The sequence below is a fragment of the Acanthopagrus latus genome, chromosome 16 (assembly GCF_904848185.1).
Source record: "Acanthopagrus latus isolate v.2019 chromosome 16, fAcaLat1.1, whole genome shotgun sequence".
Taxonomy (NCBI): Eukaryota; Metazoa; Chordata; class Actinopteri; order Spariformes; family Sparidae; genus Acanthopagrus; species Acanthopagrus latus.
Genome location: NC_051054.1, coordinates 1333399 through 1355212, shown reverse-complemented (window position 1 = coordinate 1355212; position 21814 = coordinate 1333399). Strand labels below are relative to the sequence as shown.

Genomic DNA, 21814 nt, shown 5'->3' with positions numbered 1-21814 from the left:
TTATTTATTTTGACATTTTTATAAAGATCTTTTTTTTTTTTTTTTCTTGCCGGCTGTCAGCTGCTTTTTTTCCAAATCAAAGATCTAGAGAATTGATCCTCGACCGTCGCTGCAGGTGTGTGAAACTGGATGAAGTGTGTTTTCATCGTTATCATTCGGATAAATGTTCCAAAAAATCGTGGCCTTCTCCTCCCTCACGTCCCCTTTTTATTTATTTTATTGAATTTTTTCTAACAAACCCAGAAAGAGAGAAAAAAAAAGGAAAAAAGAGAATCTGTTGACTTTGATTCCACACGAGAGGATTAAACTCAACGTCCACGTTTGGTTTGTAAGTTTTATTTTATGTGTTGAGGCGACGGAGGAGGCGTCAGGCTGCAGTGATCCGGTGGACGTTCAGGTAATTCAGAGGGAAAAACCTGCGATGACTTTCTGCAAATTCACTGGAAATGTATCTGAGTGATGTTGGTTGAAAGCAGAGAAAGTGTGTCGAGTGTTTTCCAGCTGCTCGACTCCTCGAGTCCGACCTGTTTGGAGGTTCGACTCTCTCCAGCCGTCCTCTGTTATTTCCTTATTTCCTCTCCGCTCTGAATCTCAATGATTGCTTCTCCCGTCCGGCCGCTCAGTAGGGTTGTTTTTTCTAATCATCCGGAGCCGTGGGGGGGCCACAACACACCACACACACACCACATACACACACACACACACACACACACTTTTGCCTTATTACCCTTAAAAAACCCTTCAGTATTATGGAGTGTATCTGTGTGTGTGTGTGCAGTGTGAAAGCTGTGGGGAGCAAACACGACATAAATCACCAGCCGGGGCCTCCGAGTGCACCGAGAGCGTCTCGGCCCTCTGAAGCAACAAATACCAGCAGAATAAGGAGCCGCATTGTTATTTAAAGCGACGCTGCCGGGGCCCCGAGCGGGACGCGACCTCCTGTTTGTGTCCGTACGTTGGCAGGATTAGAGTCTGACACCTTCTCTGATCGGTTCTGCGGGAATTTCTGCGTGTCGTCATCCTGGCGGCCGTCACGACTCCTGCAGGACCCTCGAGGGGCCCGAACCTCCACACAGGCCCGGTGACCTGCGTTAAAGGTGAAATCCACCAGGAAGGTTTCAGGACTCACGTGGGTTCTAACGACCGCAGACGTTTTAAAAATCCGTCTTCAATCCGACGCCGTCCTTCCCTCCTCGTCCGCTCTCCGTCTCTCTATACACCATGTTTCCCCCAACAAACAGCTGGGAGCTAATATGTTTATACATCACGCTCCATTATCCACGTCGCCTCCGTTTGACTGCTCTCAGTAAGCAGAGAGAGACGGAGGAGCAGCGAGGAGGAGCAGCGAGGAGGAGCAGCGAGGAGGAGCAGCGAGGAGCAGCGAGGAGGAGCAGCCGGGAGGAGCAGCGAGGAGGAGCAGCGAGGAGGAGCAGCCGGGAGGAGCAGCGAGGAGCAGCGAGGAGGAGCAGCCGGGAGGAGCAGCCGGGAGGAGCAGCGACGACTGGACGAGGTTAAAAAATAAACTAAACTCAGACGCGGCTCAGGAGGCGACATGTGGAGCACAACTGGCTCAGATGCACCGATTAAAAAAACCCAAAACACATTCAGATGTTCGTTGTTTGTATCGTCATGTTGCGTCCCGGCCGAACAGAGAGGATGCTGGGAGGTCGCACCTGTGACCTCTCAGAGAAACTGTCCACGCCGTCGCCTCCCAATATTTCACAACAAACACACTTTGATCAAATCTGCAGCAGAGAAGCAACTCAGCTTTTTAAAACGCTCAGTGTGACGTGAAGAGAATCCGTCTCCTCGTCTGTCCAAACACAAACGAACGTCGACGGCGTTCGTCAGGCAGCTCAGCTCGTGGCGAGCGTCGGCTGGAGGTCGCGTCTCCCTCGTCTCCCTCGTCTTTATTTCCCACCACAGCAGCGCCTGTAACCCCGTGTTTGTGTGGAGAATACCCAGCATGCCTTTGACCTTGACAGGTCATTGGTTATATAGAGCGGGAGGCTCGTCAGCTTCCAGAGCTGCAGCCGCTGCTTCAGCAGCACAGCACGATTAGCGGTTAGCTTACAGTGAATTATACATTTAAATAATAATAATAAAAAAGAGAATTTAAAATAAAAACAGATGCAACAGCAGGAAAACGAGCCTGACGTGTTTCTAAAGCTTAGAAATTAAAAAAGTGATTTATTTATTTCAGACATGATGAAAGTGAAGCTTCCTGTCAGTCAGGTGACAACAACACAACAACACAACAACAACACAACAACAACACAACAACAACACAACAACAACCTGCTCGGCTGGTGCAGCAGTAAAACTTAAAGTGGTTTATTCTCATTGATTTGTATCTCTGATGTGTTTATTGAGGATCTGATGTGATGAATCACCTGCAGCTTCCTCACTGCTGGTTTTAAAAATATGTGATAATAAAAGAAGAAGATAAAAAAAAAATATATATCAACACAAACTGACTCCAACTGCATCTGAGTGGCGTCGCTGCGCCGGACTGGACAAACACCGGAGATGTGTCCCCTCTTTTTATTTTTCTCCTGTCAGCAGCCAGAAGAAGAAGAAGAAGAAGAAGAAGAAGAAGAAGAAGAAGAAGACGAAAAAAAAAAAACATGCTCCGAAAAATCAGAGCTCTCTGACCGCCCAGCGACGCGCCGCCGCGGGGATCTGAACGCTGCAGCGGCGCGACTGTGAAGATTTGACGCGCCTGGTTTTTATTTTTTGGGAGGCTGTTTTTCTTTTTTATTCCTCTCCGGAGCGCGTGAAGGGAAAATCTAACGTGGTGGCTGGAGAGAGAGAGAGAGAGAGAGAGAGAGGGAGAGAGAGAGAGAGAGACAGCGGGATCTGACAGGCATCCACCCCGGGTTCCCCCTCACTCCGCTCGGCATGCCTCTGCAGCTGCAGCCCGCTCCTCGCCTCCACCTCCGCCTCCTCCGCCCGTTGTTTCCACGCTGCTGAGCGGCGGAGGACAGAGACAAGCACGAGACGCACGCACGCACGCACTCACTCACACGTTCACACACACACACACACACACACACACACACACACACACACACACACACGGACATGGCTTTGTCTTAACACACCGACCATGACGCATTGCTGTCAGGGCGCAGCGCACCGCCGCCGCTCCGCGTCCGAATCAACCTGATCCCGGAGCGAGAGAGGAGGGAGAGAGAGGGGAGAGAGGAGAGAGGAGAGGGAGGAGAGAGGAGAGGGAGGAGAGAGGGGGGGAGACCAGAAAGTAAGAAATCACATAATTGTTGCAGGAAGATGGCGCCCACCAAGCCGAGCATCCAGCAGGACCCGACGCGGAGAGAACGGTAACGGGGCTCGGATTTGTGTTCGTGTACACACACACACACACACACACACACACGCACACACACGCACACAGACACACACTCCTCCTCACTGCATGTTTACAGCGGAGCGGCAGCCCGGCGGGAGGGAGGCAGGGGAGCAGAGGGAGGGAGGACCGGCTGTTCCGCGTCGCTTTGCGTTTTATTCTGAGCCTGGAGGTGTCGGGAGGACCGCCGGTACCGGCCAGAGGAGCACCGAGCTGTGTGTGTGTGTGTGTGTGTGTGTGTGTGTGTGTGTGTGTGTTGTGGCTGGTAACAGGTCGGTTGTCTTTGCTTTGCTGCTGTGGTCTCGCCTTTTCCTGCCCATGCATGCGCGTGCGTGCGTGCATGTGACTCTGTACCTGTGGAAGCCATGCAGTCTGTTGATGCTCCAAGGTGTGTGTGTGTGTGTGTGTGTGTGTGTGTGTGTGTGTGTGTGTGAGCGTCGAGGAAAACATGTGCATCCATCGATGACAGACCTGTGTGTGTGTGTGTGTGTGTGTGTGTGTGTGTGTTGGAGGTAATAACAGGAAGTTTTAATGTGGAGGGGTGTGCAGGGAGGCTTCACCTGTGCAGGTCGACCTGCTGATGACCTCAGAGCTGCTCAGGTGCAGGTGAGGTGGAGCTGCGACCTGTTGATGAGCAGATTGTGTCTGACTTCCTGGTTCTTCTCCACCTGTTGATTCTGGGGTGACGTGTGATCTCAGAACTTTGTTCCGACCCGGTGACGCGCTGAGCTTCGACTTCCTGCAGCAGAAGTTTATTTTGAACCTGTTGAGACGAATCAGACGTCTGTTGTTCAGATGCAACATCACGTCTGTTCTGTTGTTCTGAGTCGTCTGAGGTTTATTTCTGTTCCGTCTCACATACGACACGTGAAAATACTCTCATGTTGTTTACAGCTGCTGTTTTAAAAGTCAAACTGTATCAGACGTCACACCTTGACAGAAACATTTCGTTTAATTTGCTTCCTGTTTGTCGACAGTGACATGAAACCTCTGCGTCAACGTAACGTGTGTTTTCATGATCTCCTTTCAGAGTTTCTACATCCATCGTATCTGAAATTCACCAACGTTTAATTGGCTTTTGTTGACTTTGTGCAGCGTCTCCACGCAGCAGGTGGCGGTATGCACCTTTAAAAACTGTTTCCTGAGCAGCCAATAAAAACTGTAGAAGAACGACGACTGTGCTGATGTCACACCCGTAACGCAACGTACAACAGCTCAGCTGGAAAATCAAATAAGCCTCTTTAATCGTTATCTGACACTCAGCTGTGATGAAGAAGCTTTAAAATGTTTGTTTCTACTGTCGGTTATTTTATCGGTATTGATCACGAGAGTCGGGTGATTATCGGTTATTGTATCAGCTGAAAAACATCAATCATGCGTCCACAGTTAGCATAAAATAACCGCGGAGCGCTGTTGTAACGTTTCTCTGGAACTTCTCTTCCGTTCTCGTCCGTCACGTATTCTCGCTCGTCGACGTACGTTGGAATAATTTAACTGTCTTCATGTGAATTTGCTGTTTTTGTCTCCGGCTGCTTGTTGTTGTGAGTCGACTGTGGCGGCTGTGATGTCGGTGACGTGTTTCAGGGATCCAGAGGTGAAGGAGACGTTTGTTCTGATCCGAACGGACGTGACTTCATCGTGAACAGGTGATGTCGACCGTCGCCAACATCTGTTGACGTGGAGAAAAAGGTGCAGCGGTTTGATTTTTGTTGTTTTGAGGTTGTTGTGTTGCTGCTTTGTGTTTCCAGCCGGACGTCCTCGTGTTGAACAGCTGCTCCGACACGACGGAGTGACGGGAATCTAAATGTTCCCTCAGACTGAAACACTGAGCTTTTATATCTTTTAGTTTCCTGCGCTGCATCTTTGTGTTTGTCTGCAGTCTGGTAATTATTTGTAAGGACTCAGGTGTGTGTGTGTGTGTGTGTGTGTGTGTGTGTGTGTGTGTGCGGCAGCTGTGTCGGTGTCACATTAGAGTTTCGTGACTCAGATCTGATGATTTCTCATCACCGTGATCACGACTGATCCGCCTCACTGGTTCCGTTTGACCCGCAGCTGCCATCAGAACCGGAGCACGTGGTCGTGTTAGCATGAGGCACGATAACAACTGATGCTTCTGTTCTGTGAAACCTTCCCACGCATGACTGGGCATTTTTTCCTAAAGTCTTAATCTGTTTGTTGAGCGTATCGATCAGTTTGTCCAAAAACATCCTTTGTGATAATATCGATCAGATCTGCAGAATGTGAGCCGCCGTCACTCCTCGAGTCTCAGCAACAGTTTCAGTCTTTGTTCAGTTTCTTACAGGAAGCAGAAACAAACGTTTGAGTTTAGACATCCAGTTTTTTAAAAGTCGTGGTTGGAGAAATCTGCGATTGATTGCTGGTCGGTAACGAAGGTCCAGATGATGTAATGAGATCTGTTGTCACGGAAACACTGACGGGATGTTTCAGTGACTGGACAGTTTTCTTTCCTGCTTTTGTCTCAAACTTTACATTTATTGATTTATACTAAGAAGTTGCATTAAAAACAGTATTTGAAGGTGACTGTGTTAAAAAAATGTTGTAAAGAAACAGGAAGTTGTTCCAAAGTTGAAAATCGATCGAGGTGACGATGAGGCTAGCTTAGCGTTAGCCTGCAGGCGATCAGCTGACTGGAGGAAACTCTTCATTTGTCTTTTTTCAGAGATCCTTTATTGACTTGTTTGTGAGGAGGATTCACTCTGCACAGATTTCAGAAACTGAACTTTCTGTCTCTGGTTGAGTGTTGCTGAGTCACTGAAAGCTGCTGGATATAATCTGAACTTGTCTAACAGCCTCCAGGATAAAGTCAAGCTGTTGATCTTAAAATCACAGAGTGAGTCATCGTAGAACATATCTTTATAACATCATACATTAGGCATACTGGGGTTCAGTGTTTCTGTCTCTGTTTCGACCGACTGTGTTGTCACAATTTCAGAAAATATCATAACGGATCATTATGATGATTTCAGCCACGATGCTGTTGATGGATAGTCGGCACTTAAAAGATGGTGGAGCTGAAAGGTTGTGACACATTTCCTTTTTTCAGCAGGTGAACAAACATTAAATCCAGACGAGAAACGACGTGTTAATGACAGTTTATCACCACATGTAGATGAGTGCAGTATACAGCCGAGTCGGAGGCGTCGGGTCAGCGCCGAGCAGCAGATTAACAGCCGGCTATTTGCATACGTGTTCTGTTAAAGAGCGGAGAGCAGGCGGCGGGTCGGAGGTCGAATGTATGGAGCTGAAATTACACTTCGCTGCTGTCGGACCTTCACGTCCGCTGACTCTGCTTCAAAGAGGTTTTATCCTTTAATTTGTCCTGAACCGACGAGGCAGGAAGCTCCGACCTGATGGGAGGAAGTGGAATTCACGGCTGTCGAGTGTGAGACTTATTATCTGATGTCACCTCGGCCTCTCGGCTCACCTGCCGAGGGTGAGACGCTCTGCAGTTTCTCACAGCTCAAGCAGACGATGGAGGGAAAGTCTCCGTCTCTCTGAACGAGTCCTGGAGACGCTGAGGCTCACGGTTCGGGATGGTTGAGACGAAACGACGTGTTCGTTCAGTCGCAGACGTCAGTCAGCTGCTGTATCTCTACGAGGAGAGACTCAGAAACTGTGTTCTGGTTTTGTGTCATTAAACAGTTTAATGAATTTCTTTTACTCGTATCTTTTCCCTCTTGTGTTCAGGCAGACGATGTTATGATGTCGCCAAAAACACCAAACCATCAGCGTTTGTCTGATCCGGGGTCTGTTCCCGACTGATGGAGTCTGTCTGCTTATCATCAGTCGACCTGCTTGTGTCTGTTTGTTTGATCAGGAGAACACATCAGATTCATCACGTTGCCCATTTTGAACATTTCACTTGGTGGAAAAGTTGCAAATCCGCATATTGAAGAAGCTGCAAACAATAAATATCGACCACGAGAAAACTTGCAATAATCTGCATGCAGAGCGATGCGACCTGTGAGTCGAGATACATGATGTATATCTTTATATTTTAGTCTCTTGTCTAAGAGCTTTTTGTGAATGTTGGGACTGAACAGCCATCGCAGCACTTTGGACCAGATATCTTTATTGGTTGTTGTTGTTTTTGCTGAATTATCGTCTGTTAGGAAAAGATGCTTTCGTTGTTTCCTGATGTAATGATTTCCAAAAAAAGACGATGATGATTTAACATCCCGAACAGAAACGTCCTTCTGCAGCGACTGATGCTTCTGTTTCCGTCGGGCTTCCTCACACCTTCCCTTCCCCTTCGTCTCCACCCCTCCCTTCTCTTCCTCGCTGTTTTCACGTCCACCTCTTTCCTCTCTCCTCTTCCTCCCTCCCCTGGATTTTCTCTCCCCTCACTCTCGCTCGGCTTCCTGTCTCGTACAGTCCATCATCTTCCTCTCCAGAGCCGCTGTAGTGTCCTGATAGTGGGGAGCACTTGTGCAGTCGGCTATGAAGTCTGTCCTCTTCCTCCTCCTCCTCCTCCTCCTCCTCCTACCCCCACTCCTCTCTCTCTCTCCCCTCTTCCTCTCTCTCTACCTGGAAATTAATTTGGTCTCCTCCAGATGCCTATCGCCGCTGAAATGCCCCCAGAAATAGATCCACAAACAGCAGCTCAGCCAAAACGCCGTCGCTGCTGTCAGCCTTCAGCAGAAACACACAGCGGTGGATGGAGGGGGAGGGGAGCAGATGGAGAGACGGATGGATGGATGGATGGTGGAGAACTTAGCGTTGGAGGGAGGAGAAGACTGATGGACGAGGAGAGAAATTAATAGATGGATTACCTACGAAATGCGTACACTTTACTGCCTAAACAAAGCGTGGGGTTTTCAGATTGATGCGGTTCCTCCCGGGCAGACATCGTTTGTGCTGCTGCTCTGTGAGAAGCAGCTCGCAGAGACCAGAAACCTGCTGCAGACCGCCAGATAATTCATCACAATAAAACATTTAATCACCTTCTTTCTTTTCTTTTTTTCCTTCCATCAACGTCGGGGCATCGGCATGTGATGGAGTTACAGTCTCGTCTCGACGGTGCATTCAAGGACACGTCTGAGATTTGATCGGCTCTTTCTCCAGAAACACGATTTAAAAATAAAAAAAACCCGCTTGGTACCGAAGCAGGAAGTCAGGAGGCGGGGCTGGGTGGTCGGGTTGACAGACCGCTGGACGTTTCCGTTCTGTGATGATATTTCAGTCAGACCAGGTATCCGTGCAGCCGAAGTTTCAAAAGATCCTCTTTAGTGATTTGAGTCGTGCATTTGTTTTTATCATCATGTCGTCGTTACGCTCAACAGCGTGCACCAACCTTCACCACGTGTTTCTACGACAGAGACGTCCTGTTGATCGTAGAGTTGTGAAAACGTCTTGAATCCCAGAAATCTCTCAGTGCAGACGAAGAAGATCGTGACGAGTCGTCATCGTGAGGTTGCAGCTGATGCAGACTAGTTGGACTGTTGATCGTTACGTTACGTCGCTCTCTCGTCTTGAATTTTTATGAAAACATTCATCTAACGTTACTTTTACATGTCAGGACTCACGTTGTAGGGCAGCAGAAGTCAGCAGCAAGTTAATATGAAAGCAGAATCAAGAATCAATCGAATCGTGAGGACAGTAAAGGTCCAGACTGTCGCTGACGGTGCCGTCTTTGATTTGGAAGGTGTTTGCCTGAGGAGACGAAGTCAAAAATGGAATTATAATTCAAAAAGACAAAGAACAAGTTATTTGAAGACATTTAGAGACTTCAAAATTATTTGTTTAACGTTCGGTTCTTATTTTTTCTAGTGGAGTTGAGTCGTTTTTTCTACATTTTGTTCCTTACGTATAAACTTCTGGATATATTTCAGTTGTTTAATGCAGCATTTTCTATCTTTCTATCGATCTTTCCTAAAGTGAGTTTATAGCTTCTATGTGTAAAAACAGACAATAATCATAATCATAGAGCTCATAATAAAAATAAACAAAACAAAATAAATGAAGGTCAGCAGAGACGTTGGAAAAACAAAAATCAGCCGTCTGAGCGAGACATTCATGAGTTTTGCGGGTTGAATGCAGCCACCTGACTTTGTCTAATCTCAGAATGTGTGAGGAGGAGAAAGAGGAGGAGAAAGAGGAGGAGAAAGAGGAGGACAGATTAGGAGGAGAAAGAAAGACACGGAGTTGAGCGAGGGGGGGAGAGAGAAAGTAAAAAACTGTGAGAGAAAGGAAGCCTGTGGTGGCAGCGGTGTTGGCGAACTCTCAGAAACAACAGAAAAACCACAAAGCACAAAGTTGGCTTTGTCTCCCAAACACCCTCCTCCCCCCTCCTCTCCTCCCCCTCCTCTCCTCCTCCCCCCTCCTCTCCCCTCTCCTCCTCCTCCTCTCCCCCCTCCTCTCCCCCCTCCTCCTCCCCCCTCCTCCTCTCCTCCTCCTCCTCCTCCTCCTCCTCTCCCCCCTCCTCCCCCCTCTCCTCCTCCCCCCTCTCCTCCTCCCCAGGGGCAAAATAACACAATAAAATGTCCCATTACCCCGTTCTGATGGGCGAGAGACACCGAGCCGGGCAGAGAGAGAGAGGCTGGTCTGAGGGTTTGGCAGCTGCTCGGTGGGTTTTGGTGGTTTGTGTGCGAGTGTTCAGATCCTGACGTGTTGTTAGGAAACAGCTCGAGACGCTTAAACAGCCGGAGGAAGAAAAAACAAAAAGAGAAAGAGAGAGAGGGAGAGAAAGGAGTCCTGATGCTTTAAGTTTTTGTTTCAGACGAGGAGTTTTCCTCTCTGTGATTTCACCAGATTGGTTTTTGTCCAGACATGCATGTAAACACGGTTATCAGAGAGGAGAAGGAAGGGCCGAGCGCGCTGATGCGTCTGTAGTTTATGTCTGACTGAAAATTGCTTTTCCTTTTTCAAACTGAATTTACATTTGTCTTTGGGAAGGAAATGCATAGAAAATGTCTCCGGCCAGCAATCGAGGCTCGGCGGCGGCGGCAGTTTGTCGGCTGTTACCAAATAACAATGTGTAAATTTCCTGCACGCTGCTCCGACACTTTTTTTTTGTCCCAGATGGAGAAAATGTATGAAAATGTAAATGCAGACGGCTGCAGCGTTTCTTCAGGAGCTGGAAGCAGCACAAACATGTTGTTAGTGAGATTCAGTTGATTTCACAGAAACTAACGCAGCTTTTGTTCTCGTCTCCGTTCGTCCGGAGGCTTCGGCTCGTTACGTGACTTAACCTACATTTCTGTTCAGGAACGATGAAGGAAAAATCTCTCCGACGTTCTGAAGCTTTAAATGTTTGTCGGGTTTTCCAGGATTGTTTTTTAGTCATTTGTGTTTTTATAAATGTTACAGAAGCTCCTTCACTTGATGCCAGAAGGAAAATCTAGTTTCAGGAATTAAAGCTACTTTCTAAAAAGAGTTTTAAACTTTGGTGCAACATCAGTATAAAAAGATAAATTCAATACTACTTTGGTTTCACAGCAAAGAGAAAATAAAGTCCCAACACACAAAATAAGATCATTTAGTTGTTTTCTAATTAACAACCCTCACAAAGTGTTGATCTGTTTTTTAAAAGCTTCTTTACTTTTATATTCAATGTGGCATCGAAGGAGCAACAACTACACAAACGACTTCTGGCTACTACAGAAAAGACGAGGAGTGTTTTGAAGCATCTAAACGTTCGTGTGAATGTTTCTATTAATTCCAGTTCAAAACATGAAAATACAGTCGGATGTTTGCGTCGATCTCCTGATGGAAGAAGTGGAAGTGTTCAGAAAAGCTGATCGAGGAGCTTTAACGTGATTAAAAACTGGTGCAGAGTTTAAACGTGGTGGAGTTTTACGTATTTCAGCCGTGAGTTTGGTGAAATGACTCGCTAGCGCCTCCTGAAGTGCGACTGCTTCACGTACGTGGACACCAGGAGTGAGACTTGAAGCCGGGTGACTTCTGAACGTACGAGCTCGTTGTTGTTCAGACGAGTCTTGCATGTTAGTGTCTGTATGACGGCAGAGTGATGAACTGTTTCCTCTTGCAGCTCTGAACAGTTTGTAGTTGAACTTCTTCAGCTGCTCTCATCAAACTGCAAACATGAACTCAGATCAGCAAACTGCTGCAAATCGTGGTTAAACCTCCAGCTCACGACTCGACGCTGCAGCTCAGACGACTGTGACGAATCCTGAGGACGAATTCATTTACATCAGCGAGACGTGGAAACGCGGCTGCTGTCAGACTCCGACCCTGCGACCGGACGATCACAAAAGATCCTCCTCCTCTCTTTTCTCTGCTCTTCCTCCCTGAACAATCCTCCTCCTCCTCCTCCTGCAGACAGAGGAGGATGTAATCAGCTCAGACCTGCTGACTCGGCAGCTTCCCACCTCAGGACCAATATCTACCTGTCCTTGAAAACACACACTTCAATTATACTACACCTCAGATTGGTTGAACACACACACACACACACACACACACACACACACTCCCACTCTCTCTTCTCTATATTACTCTTGTGTTCCTTCGCTTCTCGTTCTTCTTCTCTCGCTCTTTTTGTCGTTCTTTATTCTCTCTCGGTCTCTCTGACTCCCTCCTGACCTCTCCACCCTCTCCGGCCTGCTGCTCCGTCTCTGGGAGGTTAATGGTCGGGGAGAGATGGAGGAAGGATGGAGGAAGGATGGAGGAAGGATGGAGGAAGGATGGAGGGATGAGTTCAGGTTGAAAAACCCATCGGAGGAAACATGGCGACGTTATTTGTTAACGTGACGCGACAGACGCGTCCGTGACATCCTCTCCTGTCTGGAGTCTGTCAGCTGAGCGTGATGAACGTCTTGTCAGATTTAAATGTTCTGATGACGCTCGGCTACAAGAACCACTCGGTTCTGTTGAGGAAAACATCGTGTCTCAGCTGGAATAAAGTCCTGATAAATATCCAGCGGTTCTGACGCCTCGCAGCCGTCTCGCCTCCACGTGACACCACGAACATCTCCTGCTCCAACACGCAGGTCAGCTCACGTACGTGGAGAGAAAACGTGTTGTAGAAACGTAGATTTGACAGAATTTGAAGGCCTCCGTGGTTCTGGCAAGTGAAGCATGAAAAACCCTCTTCTCATTCTCTGTTTCATCGTCACTAACACAACTTTTCTCTTCATTCCCGTATGTTTCGTCTTCTTACGTCTGTGTTTTGTGTCTCTACGTCTGCCGTGTCTCAGACTTAAGTAACGAGCCTGTTTTGACAATGTGAGGAGGAGAGAGTTCAGGTGTGAGGAGGAGAGAGTTCAGGTGTGAGGAGGAGACAGTTCAGGTGTGAGGAGGAGACAGTTCAGGTGTGAGGAGGAGAGAGTTCAGGTGTGAGGAGGAGACAGTTCAGGTGTGAGGAGGAGAGAGTTCAGGTGTGAGGAGGAGAGAGTTCAGGTGTGAGGAGGAGAGAGTTCAGGTGTGAGGAGGAGACAGTTCAGGTGTGAGGAGGAGAGAGTTCAGGTGTGAGGAGGAGACAGTTCAGGTGTGAGGAGGAGACAGTTCAGGTGTGAGGAGGAGACAGTTCAGGTGTGAGGAGGAGACAGTTCAGGTGTGAGGAGGAGACAGTTCAGGTGTGAGGAGGAGACAGTTCAGGTGTGAGGAGGAGACAGTTCAGGTGTGAGGAGGAGACAGTTCAGGTGTGAGGAGGAGACAGTTCAGGTGTGAGGAGGAGAGAGTTCAGGTGTGAGGAGGAGACAGTTCAGGTGTGAGGAGGAGAGAGTTCAGGTGTGAGGAGGAGACAGTTCAGGTGTGAGGAGGAGAGAGTTCAGGTGTGAGGAGGAGACAGTTCAGGTGTGAGGAGGAGAGAGTTCAGGTGTGAGGAGGAGACAGTTCAGGTGTGAGGAGGAGAGAGTATCTGTGCTCTGTTCCGTCCGGCCTCGGTTGAAGTCCAGCAGTCGAACCAGGTGCAGCGACATGTAGATGAGCCAGCTGCTCGTATTGTTGCTTCAACCCCGAGAGGAATTATTCAGAGATTAATTTGTGAGAGTGTGTATGTGTGTGTGTGTGTGTGAGTGTGTGTGTGTGTGTCCAGTCTCCAGGACAGGTGTTGCATCATGATGATGATCTGCTGCTCTCGTGTGTTTGATACCAGGCTGTTCACGTGTTGATCGTTTGATATTATATTTACTGATGTGTGTTTTCTTCTTCCTCCTCCTCGTCCTCCTCCTCTTCCTCCTCCTCTTCCTCCTCCTGTCTCTGTGTCTCATCTCCTCTCCTCTGCTCTCATTACCTCCTCTCGTCTCCTCTTTGCCCCGGCGCGGTCACCTGTTCTGCCCCTGTAGGCAGGAAGGAGACCTGAGGGTGAAATGACTATTGATTATTCTCTGTTGGACAGGAGGGAGGAGGAGGAGGAGGAGGAGGAGGAGGAGGGAGGAGGAGGAGGAGGAGGGGAGACGCCTCAGCCAGAAGGATAAATGATGTATTTGAGGAAACACACCGTCCTGCTCACCAGAGCACCAGACGTGGATTAATCCGCCTCTGAAAGTAGTTCCAACTCAAACGCACCGTGTCCTCCTGAAGCAGCTGTTGGAGGATGTAGATAAAGTTGTGAGGTGGTTTTAAAGATGGAGGTCTGAAGCAGGAACCGACTGGATCAGAGTCACTTCAGTGTGCATGTGTATAAATATTATATTTTTCTGCAAGTATTTGTTGCATTTTGAGTTTCAAACTTAATTCTGGACTTTAGAAACAGAAGTTAGAGAGACAGATTTCATCATCACAGAAATGATAAATATCTAAATGTTCGTCTCTTTCTGAACATTTTGACTTTTAATGTTAATGAACTCTGAGGTCCATGAGTCATTATTTCACTTTATAATCATTATTATTATTATTTTTGTATGTGTTGCTTTGTTTTAGTTTGACTTTTTATGTGTTTATATTATATTTAGAATGAGACACATCTCGTACGTGTGTGTGTGTGTGTGTGTGTGTGTGTGTGTGTGTGTGTGGCGGCCTGCTGAGTGCTACATGGTGACATTTGGGAGAAGACTCGACGTCACGCTGCTCAGAGACGAGAGCTCGTCAAAGAGCTGTCAGACACACACACACACACACACGCTGGTTGTTGGATGAATGATGTCATGGATATAATTAATTAATTTACATACTGTCCCTTTAAAACACATCTCTACTTTCCCCTGCGTGTATGAAATTCTCTCGGCCGTCTGTCTCCCTGGCAGCTGTTTTTTGGGGGATTTGAACCGACAACCTTGTGGACGCCAGGTGTCTCCCGTCACCTTCAGGCCGGTCAGCGCCGCCTCGCTGTCCTCGCCGATGTTGTTGTTGTTCCTCCATGATGGATCTGCTGCGAGTAATTTCATGCACGTGTCCTCCCGTTATTGATGTCTGTACTTATTCTCCCACTTGACTCCTGCCCTGCACACACACACACACACACACACACACACAGCCCATGTCATTAAATGATTTCAGCCATTATGTCCTGCACACACACACACACACACACACACACACACACACACACACACACACACAGAGGCAGCGCTGTGAATCCTCATTGTGTCTCTCTGACCTTATTTGAGACACCGGACGCCTCCTCCTCCTCCTCCTCCTCCTCCTCCTCCTCCTTATCACACTTTGAATTCCAATAAAGTTTGAATTTATTCTAGCAGTGCAGCGTCTCCTCCTCTTCCTCCTCTTCCTCCTCTTCCTCCTCTTCCTCCTCCTGTTTGTTTAGTCTTGCATCTCTGAGACATTTGAACTCTGCCGGCTTTAGAAATAAAAGGAGTCGGTAACAACGCACTCATCCTCTTTCTTCTTCTTTGTTGACGTCTTTGTTGTCTCCTCATCGTGTTCATCTTCTTCTTCACTGTCCTCTTGTCCTGCCTCATCTTCTTCTCCTCGTTCTGCTTGTTCCTCTTCTTCTTCATCATCATCTGCTTCTGTTGTTCAGGTTTCAGGCACCTCACTTTCTTTAACTGGATCAGAACATCATGGTGTCACAGTCAGACGTATTTCTTTATATGACCTGATGAACCGGACCGTGGCGGTTCATGATGAATGTGTTCACCACAGTAACAGTGACGTTAGAGTGACTGGAGGTAAATCTTTAATAAACGGTTTATAAGAACCAACAATCATGCTGAGATAAACCGGGCCGAGTCTTAAACTCTGTCAGTGGACCCGACAGGCTGAACAAACTTCCTGCTCCGTGTTGTCAGTAGTTCTGCAGAAACATCAGATGATCCTCGTCTCATGAATAAAATATTAAATGTTGTTGAGCTCAAACAGAAGTTCCCTAATTTCCAGCTGATGTTTCCATTTTCTGTTTATAAAAAAAAAAAAAAAAACTGCTTTGTGTGCAGGATTAAGATCCACACTGGATCCAGCGCCGGCCCGCTTCTTTCATGTCCGCAGCCGAAAACGCAGGAATGTAAATGAAGCTGAAGTTCTGAAGAATTTAAAGAAGCAGGTTTTTGTTTCCGGACTGTTTTTTTTTTTTTTGTCGTTTTATAAATTGAGTCTGACCACAGAACAAATTATTACAGAGATTTAGCACCAACGTCTCGACAACAGGTTCCTTTGTGTTCTGCTGCTGCGTTACAGGGCAGGACGGAGGTGTGTGTGTGTGTGTGTGTGTGTGTGTGTGTGTGTGTGTGTGTGTGTGTGTGTGTCTGTGTGTGTGTGAGGTCAGTGTGGCGGGGGAGGGGAGGTGGGGAGGTGACGCTCTGAGCTCTGTAGTGGAACAAATTGAAAGCCAAGCTAGTATCAATCACTGTGAAGCCACACTTAATTGTCCTGGACACACACACACACACACACACACACACACACACAGAAGAAGAAGAAACAGTTCAGTAATGAATTCTTTAACGTTGTTCATCAGCGGACGAGGAGACGACCAGAAGTCTGAGAGAGCAGACAGACTCGAGGCTGGACGCCATCTTAGTCAAACAAAAACCGTCCAGGAGACGATTCTGTTTAAGATCACGTACGTACGGCGTTAAAGGAGCAACGCTTCCTACGACTTCACCTGGTGAGGATGTAAACGTAAAGGAAGGAAAGGTGATAACAGACATCTTGTAGAAAATGGAGGCGTCTGCTCAGGCCTGAGAGAGCCGACCAATCAGAGTAGACTGGGCAATTTTTCAGGAAGTGGGGAGTTAAAGAGACGGTGATTCTGAACATGAGGATCGTTTTGGATCTCTCACACTCAGATACACAATAACAAATCGTGCAGGTCCGAAGGTTCGGTACCGGCAGGGGGAGGACGAGGACGTGGTGGAGAGAACCAGAACATCCTCGTATGGACCAGGTCAGGTGGGATCAGGTGTACGTGATGTCAGTAGTCTCGTAAGAATGGATTAAGCTCATCTGTTGTTGTTGTTGTTGTTGTTGTTGTCAGCGGTGGTGGCTCAGGCGTGTGTGAGCCGACCAATCAGAGCACACTGGGTCTTCAGGAGGAGGGCGGGGCCAGCAGCTGAAACGGGCCGAGCTGCAGGAGGTGTTCTGAGTGTTAAAGCGTGCCGCTGTGAGACTTCGGACTGCGTGATGAGGACGTGTTGTTTCTGTGACTGAACCTGGTGGTGACGATGTGGCCCGTGATCATCAGAACATCACGTTCGGACTCAAACCAGCAACCAACCCGATTCCTCCTCAGACATATTGATCTTAAAACCATCCTGCTGGTTCAAACACTCACCTGATGTGAGTTCATCCGCCTCTGAAAATAGTCCCAGATATTGAAACGAGTTACCGGAAGTCGGACTCACGTGCTGGTTTGGGATTTGACAAAGATAGGAAACGTACATGAAGATGACCTCTCCTACAGAAATAACATGAATATTAAACAACTTCACGTCACTCCTCCTCTTCTTCTTCATTGTTCACCTTCCTGTCATCCTCCCTCCTCCCCCACCTCCCTCCCTCTCTCTCCTCTCTCGGCATGTTTACCGGCAGCATATGTATTTTTTTTTTCCTCCTCCCTCCGTTCGGCCAAATTAAAGGGAGATTCCATTAATTTTTCAGCGTGGCTCCCTCGGCCCCGTCGAGGTGGATTTGCATTTCTATCTCGCAGCTTAGCGGACGCTTGTTAAAAAACAGAAATGCTGAAATTGTAAATCGCAGAAAGTTTTTTCTTTTTTTTTTTCCCAGCAAAATCAAAGTGCACTCACTCACTCCTCCACACACACACACACACACACACACACACACTCTGAAACTTCTGCAGCCGACATATGCATCCTCACACACACACACACACACCCTACACCTTCCCTGTGTGTGTGTGTGTGTGTGTGTGTGTGTGTGTGTGTGTGTGTGTGTGCACTCCCTCCACATGCACGCCGCCCCTATAGGTGTGTATGTTGTTGTTAATTGGAGTGTGAGGTCCATGACAGCTATCAGCGGCTCATTCACGACATTAATGAGAATGATAGCAGCTTTAAAAAGACTGTTCCACACTCTGACCAAACTCATTAACACCGGCTCGCATTTAAATACACCCCGCTCCTCTTCGTCTTCTCCTCCTCTTCTTCTTCTTCTTTCTCTCTGTCTGTCCATCCCTCTCTCTCTCTTTTTGCCTCCTTCTCCCTCGTTTTTCTTTCTTCTCCTTCTTATTTCCACCTTCTGTCTTTTTGTCTTCGCTGTCTCGTCTCGTCGTCTCGTCTCGTCTCGTCTCTCTCTGTTTCCTTCCTCCCTTATGTTTTTATTTCTTTACCTCTTCCCTGTGCTGCTTCCTCTTTGATTCTGATGCCTCAACTCAGGCCGAGTCCTGAGTATCGATCGACACGAGTGCTCAATGTTTCCTGAATTTAAAGGAGAGGCAGCCTAACTTGTAAAGCACCGTTCGACAATAATGCGATATATCATTTATAGAAGACTAACGGCAGATAAATAAAGACAATATGATACATAAAATAATCTTAAAGGAGACCTACAATGTTTTTTTCCTTCTGTGTTTATGTGTCAAAGTCACAGACGCTCCTCTCTCCCACGGAAAACTCTGCTCCTGAACGCCTCGTCAGCAGCCCCGCCTTTAATTCAGTGACTTCATGACATCACAGCGACATCACAATGTCACACATGTAGATTTTATGTGTCTCGTAAGAAAATGGATAAAGTGAAGCTCCTGTGTTGTTGCTGTTAGTGGTGCTGGATCAGGCGTGTGTGAGACGACCAATCAGAGCACACTCTTCAGGAGGGGGGCGGGGCCTTAAAGAGACAGCAGTTCTAGCAGGAACACAAAATACAACCTGAAAATGAGTTTGATATGTCTCCTTTAAATAAAACTGATAGACAGGAGAATCAAAACAACAGCTACAGAGTCCGATACCGAGCCAGAGACGCTGTTCTACTCCGGGTCGAACAGAACATTCTGGTTTCAGGGACTATTTCTGCTGCTGTGTGATGATCTCAGAGAAGACCGACTCTGTAAAATGTGTTCAGTATCAAGATGATTCATAAAAACATTCAGAAGAACTGAAGATTTTATTTTGTAAGCTACAGTTTTACAATCAGAGCTCTGCAGCAGAGTGTGTGTGTGTGTGTGTGTGTGTGTGTGTGTGTGTGTGTGTGTGTGTGTGTGTGTGTGTGTTGCTGTGGCCAGAGGCTGTCTGAGCTGTGGAGTGTGAAGGCGGTGATGGACTGATCCACTTCCTGCAGCACTACATCACACACACACACACACACACACACACACACACACACTCTCACTCTCACACACACACACAGCATATTGCTGTTAAAATAAACGGTGGCTGTAAACGAGCGCTCGTGGTTCATGAACGGTTGTTATCCTCCTGTTTTATATAAATATATTAACAGCAACATAAATATAGAGATATTTGAGTGACTTGACTGTCGCTGATTTTGCGGTCAGGTGAAGTGTGTGTGTGTGTGTGTGTGTGTGTGTGTGTGTGTGTGTGTGTGTGTGTCTGAAAGATGAACGTTCGTCACTGGTTTTCATCTCTCGGCTTTTTTTTTCTTCACTTCTTCTTCTGTTGAGGAAATATTCCTCCTTGATTCAACGCCAACACAAACACAGAGGGGTTAAGACCGTGTGTGTGTCTGTGTGTGTGTCTGTGTGTGTGTGTGTGTGTGTGTGTGTGTCAATATTTGGACAGTTACCACGCAGCTCACCAGATGAGCCCGGCATCTGCTTCTTGGCAAGACTTGGAGCGAGTGACAGAGTGTGTGCGTATGTATGCATATGTGTGTGTACTGTATGTGTGTACTCTGTGTGTGTGTGTGTGTGTGTGTGTGTGTGTGTGTGTGTGTGTTTGCACTGCAGCATATTTGTTTTCCTCACATGTGCTCACCATCCAGTTTCATTTAGAAACAAAAGACGGATGCAGAAAGTTGTTTTTTCTTCTTCTACCTCCTTTATGAAGTCTCTCTCTCTCTCTCTCTCTCTCTCATTATAGTTAAAGGTCTCTCGCCCTCCTGCTGAGCTTCTCATTAACGCTTCTATTTTTTAATTAAAGATTAACTCAACTTCCGCCGAAAGAGAAATAAAATCCTTATAAAACAACATTTTCTGAACTGTTTCTGAGCCTGAAGCGTCTGAGTGGGCGTTTCCCACGGCAACGGGTGACTGACAGCTGAGAGCTGGCGTTGGCGAGGAGACGTGCTGTAGGTCCATGAAGCTTCACCTGTAAACTGTCAGTGTTTGGAGGATCCATCGTGGAAGCTAATTAGCCTAGCTTGTTGATGTTCTCTCTGAGTCGTCCTCCTGCAAACTGAGCGCAGTGATCATCCTGTTTATTAGACCAGCTGTGATGAAATGGACGCTTCATATAAACGTAAGGAGACGGGAGGAGACGACACAACAGTTCTGGTGACGTGGCAACATGCTAGCATTGCTCGCTCACGGCTAATATAAACAAGACAATTTTGCACAGATGGCGAGAGGCTCAGATTTCAGATAATCAGACTAGAATCAACAAATCTGTTGTTGTTTCTCGACTGTATTTTGTTGAGGTGAGAATTTATATCGTGCTAAATCATGATATGATGTTTCTTTGGGTTAAAAGTGAGTTTCGTTCGGTCCGGGAGACGTGAGGAGGGAAGTCGGAGAACGAGACAAAACTTTAACACACGATCACTTTGATTATATTTACATCAACAACGATGGTTGTTTATGTCTCAAAGAAGCGTGGGATTGTGGGAGCTGTAGTTTGAATAACAGGGAAGACTTCCTTTATTTGGTCGGGAGACCAGCAGGAACTAAAGTGACATTACAGATATTTAAAAACAAACGTACGGGGCGCCGTCACTGCGACAGCATAAAGAAAATGTTTGTTCTTCATTTACGTTCGTGAAAAACATAAAACCAAAGAGATTCAGAATATATTGATCTGTTAATCAGAATGGATTCAGTTTCAGTCAGATGTTCACTGTTTTACTTCTGATAGATTCCTGTTTTCCTCTTTCTGTCTCTCCTTCACCACCATCACCTCCTCCTCCTCCTCCTCCTCCTCCTCCTCCTTCTGTCACTGTCGGCTCAGCATTACTCACCTCAACGAGAATAATCCTCGTCTTTTAAAATGAAATAAAGCGATCAAATAAAATAAAAATCATAAAATAAGATGTAAGAGGGTCGAGGCGGATCTCGACTGCGCTCTATAATCTGCCGCTCACATGACTTCAAAGGAGGCGTTGAGCGGCGCCGGGCCTCCTCCTGCTTAACATATCAAGGCTCTGCTGCTGCTGAGGAGGAGGAGGAGGAGGAGGAGGAGGAGGAGGAAGAGGAGGAGGAGGAGGAGGAGGAGGAAGAGGAAGAGGAAGAGGAGGAGGAGGAGGAGGAGGAAGAGGAGGAAGAGGAGGAGGAGGAGGAGGAAGAGGAGGAGGAGGAGGAGGGGGAGGAAGAGGAGGAGGAGGAAGAGCCCGCAGAGCTAAAGAGGAGTTTGTTAAGTTGTGACGCTCATTAGGAGGAGGGGAATTGGTGGTTTCTACTCATTTCTCTCCTCCTCCTCCTCCTCTTCATCCTCTTCGTCCCTCCCTGAGTCTCTGCAGTGATGAATGGACTCACGCTACACACACACACACACACACACACTGTATGGCGGCTCGTCGGTGTGATGGATAGTCGAGATTGTTGCAGAGATTCTGACGGAGGAGAGTTTTCTTCCTCTCCGTCTTCTTTGTTTTCATCCAGAACGTGTCGAATCTTTTTTCAGACAATTTTAAGTGACGAACAAAGAAAAACCTTTAAAATCCAGCAAAATATTCACAACACTCAAGTGTTGTGTGACTGTAGCTTCACATTAAATAATGCAGCAATATTCATGTTTCACTGGACAGAATTATGACTAAAAAACCTTAATTTTTAATACTTTAAAGGGTCTTGGCAGCTAGTTATACCGCTAATGATAACTGTTTAATAATGTACGCAGCAGTGATATTTTCTTAAAAGTTATCGTACCCGTAGAATCTCACAAAGCAACAATGCTACTAGGAACCGAAGCCAAACAGGAACCGACGAACAGAACTGAACTG

General features: G+C 47.1%; 1 protein-coding gene across 4 annotated transcripts in view; it reads left to right on the top strand.

The window, feature by feature from the left end:
* LOC119004396 (neuronal PAS domain-containing protein 3) overlaps positions 1-21814 on the top strand; it is a 234903-nt gene that overhangs the window by 8759 nt on the left and 204330 nt on the right. Inside the window, exon 1 of one of the 4 annotated variants that reach the window (XM_037071272.1) lies at positions 2603-3341. The exons of 2 other annotated variants lie outside the window; for them this stretch is intronic. In XM_037071272.1, the coding sequence (XP_036927167.1) occupies positions 3292-3341 (50 nt within the window). In that variant the 5' untranslated portion in view covers positions 2603-3291. Of the gene's footprint in view, positions 1-2602; positions 3342-21814 lie in introns of those variants that run through there. One more of the 4 variants, XM_037071269.1, reaches the window with a different exon arrangement.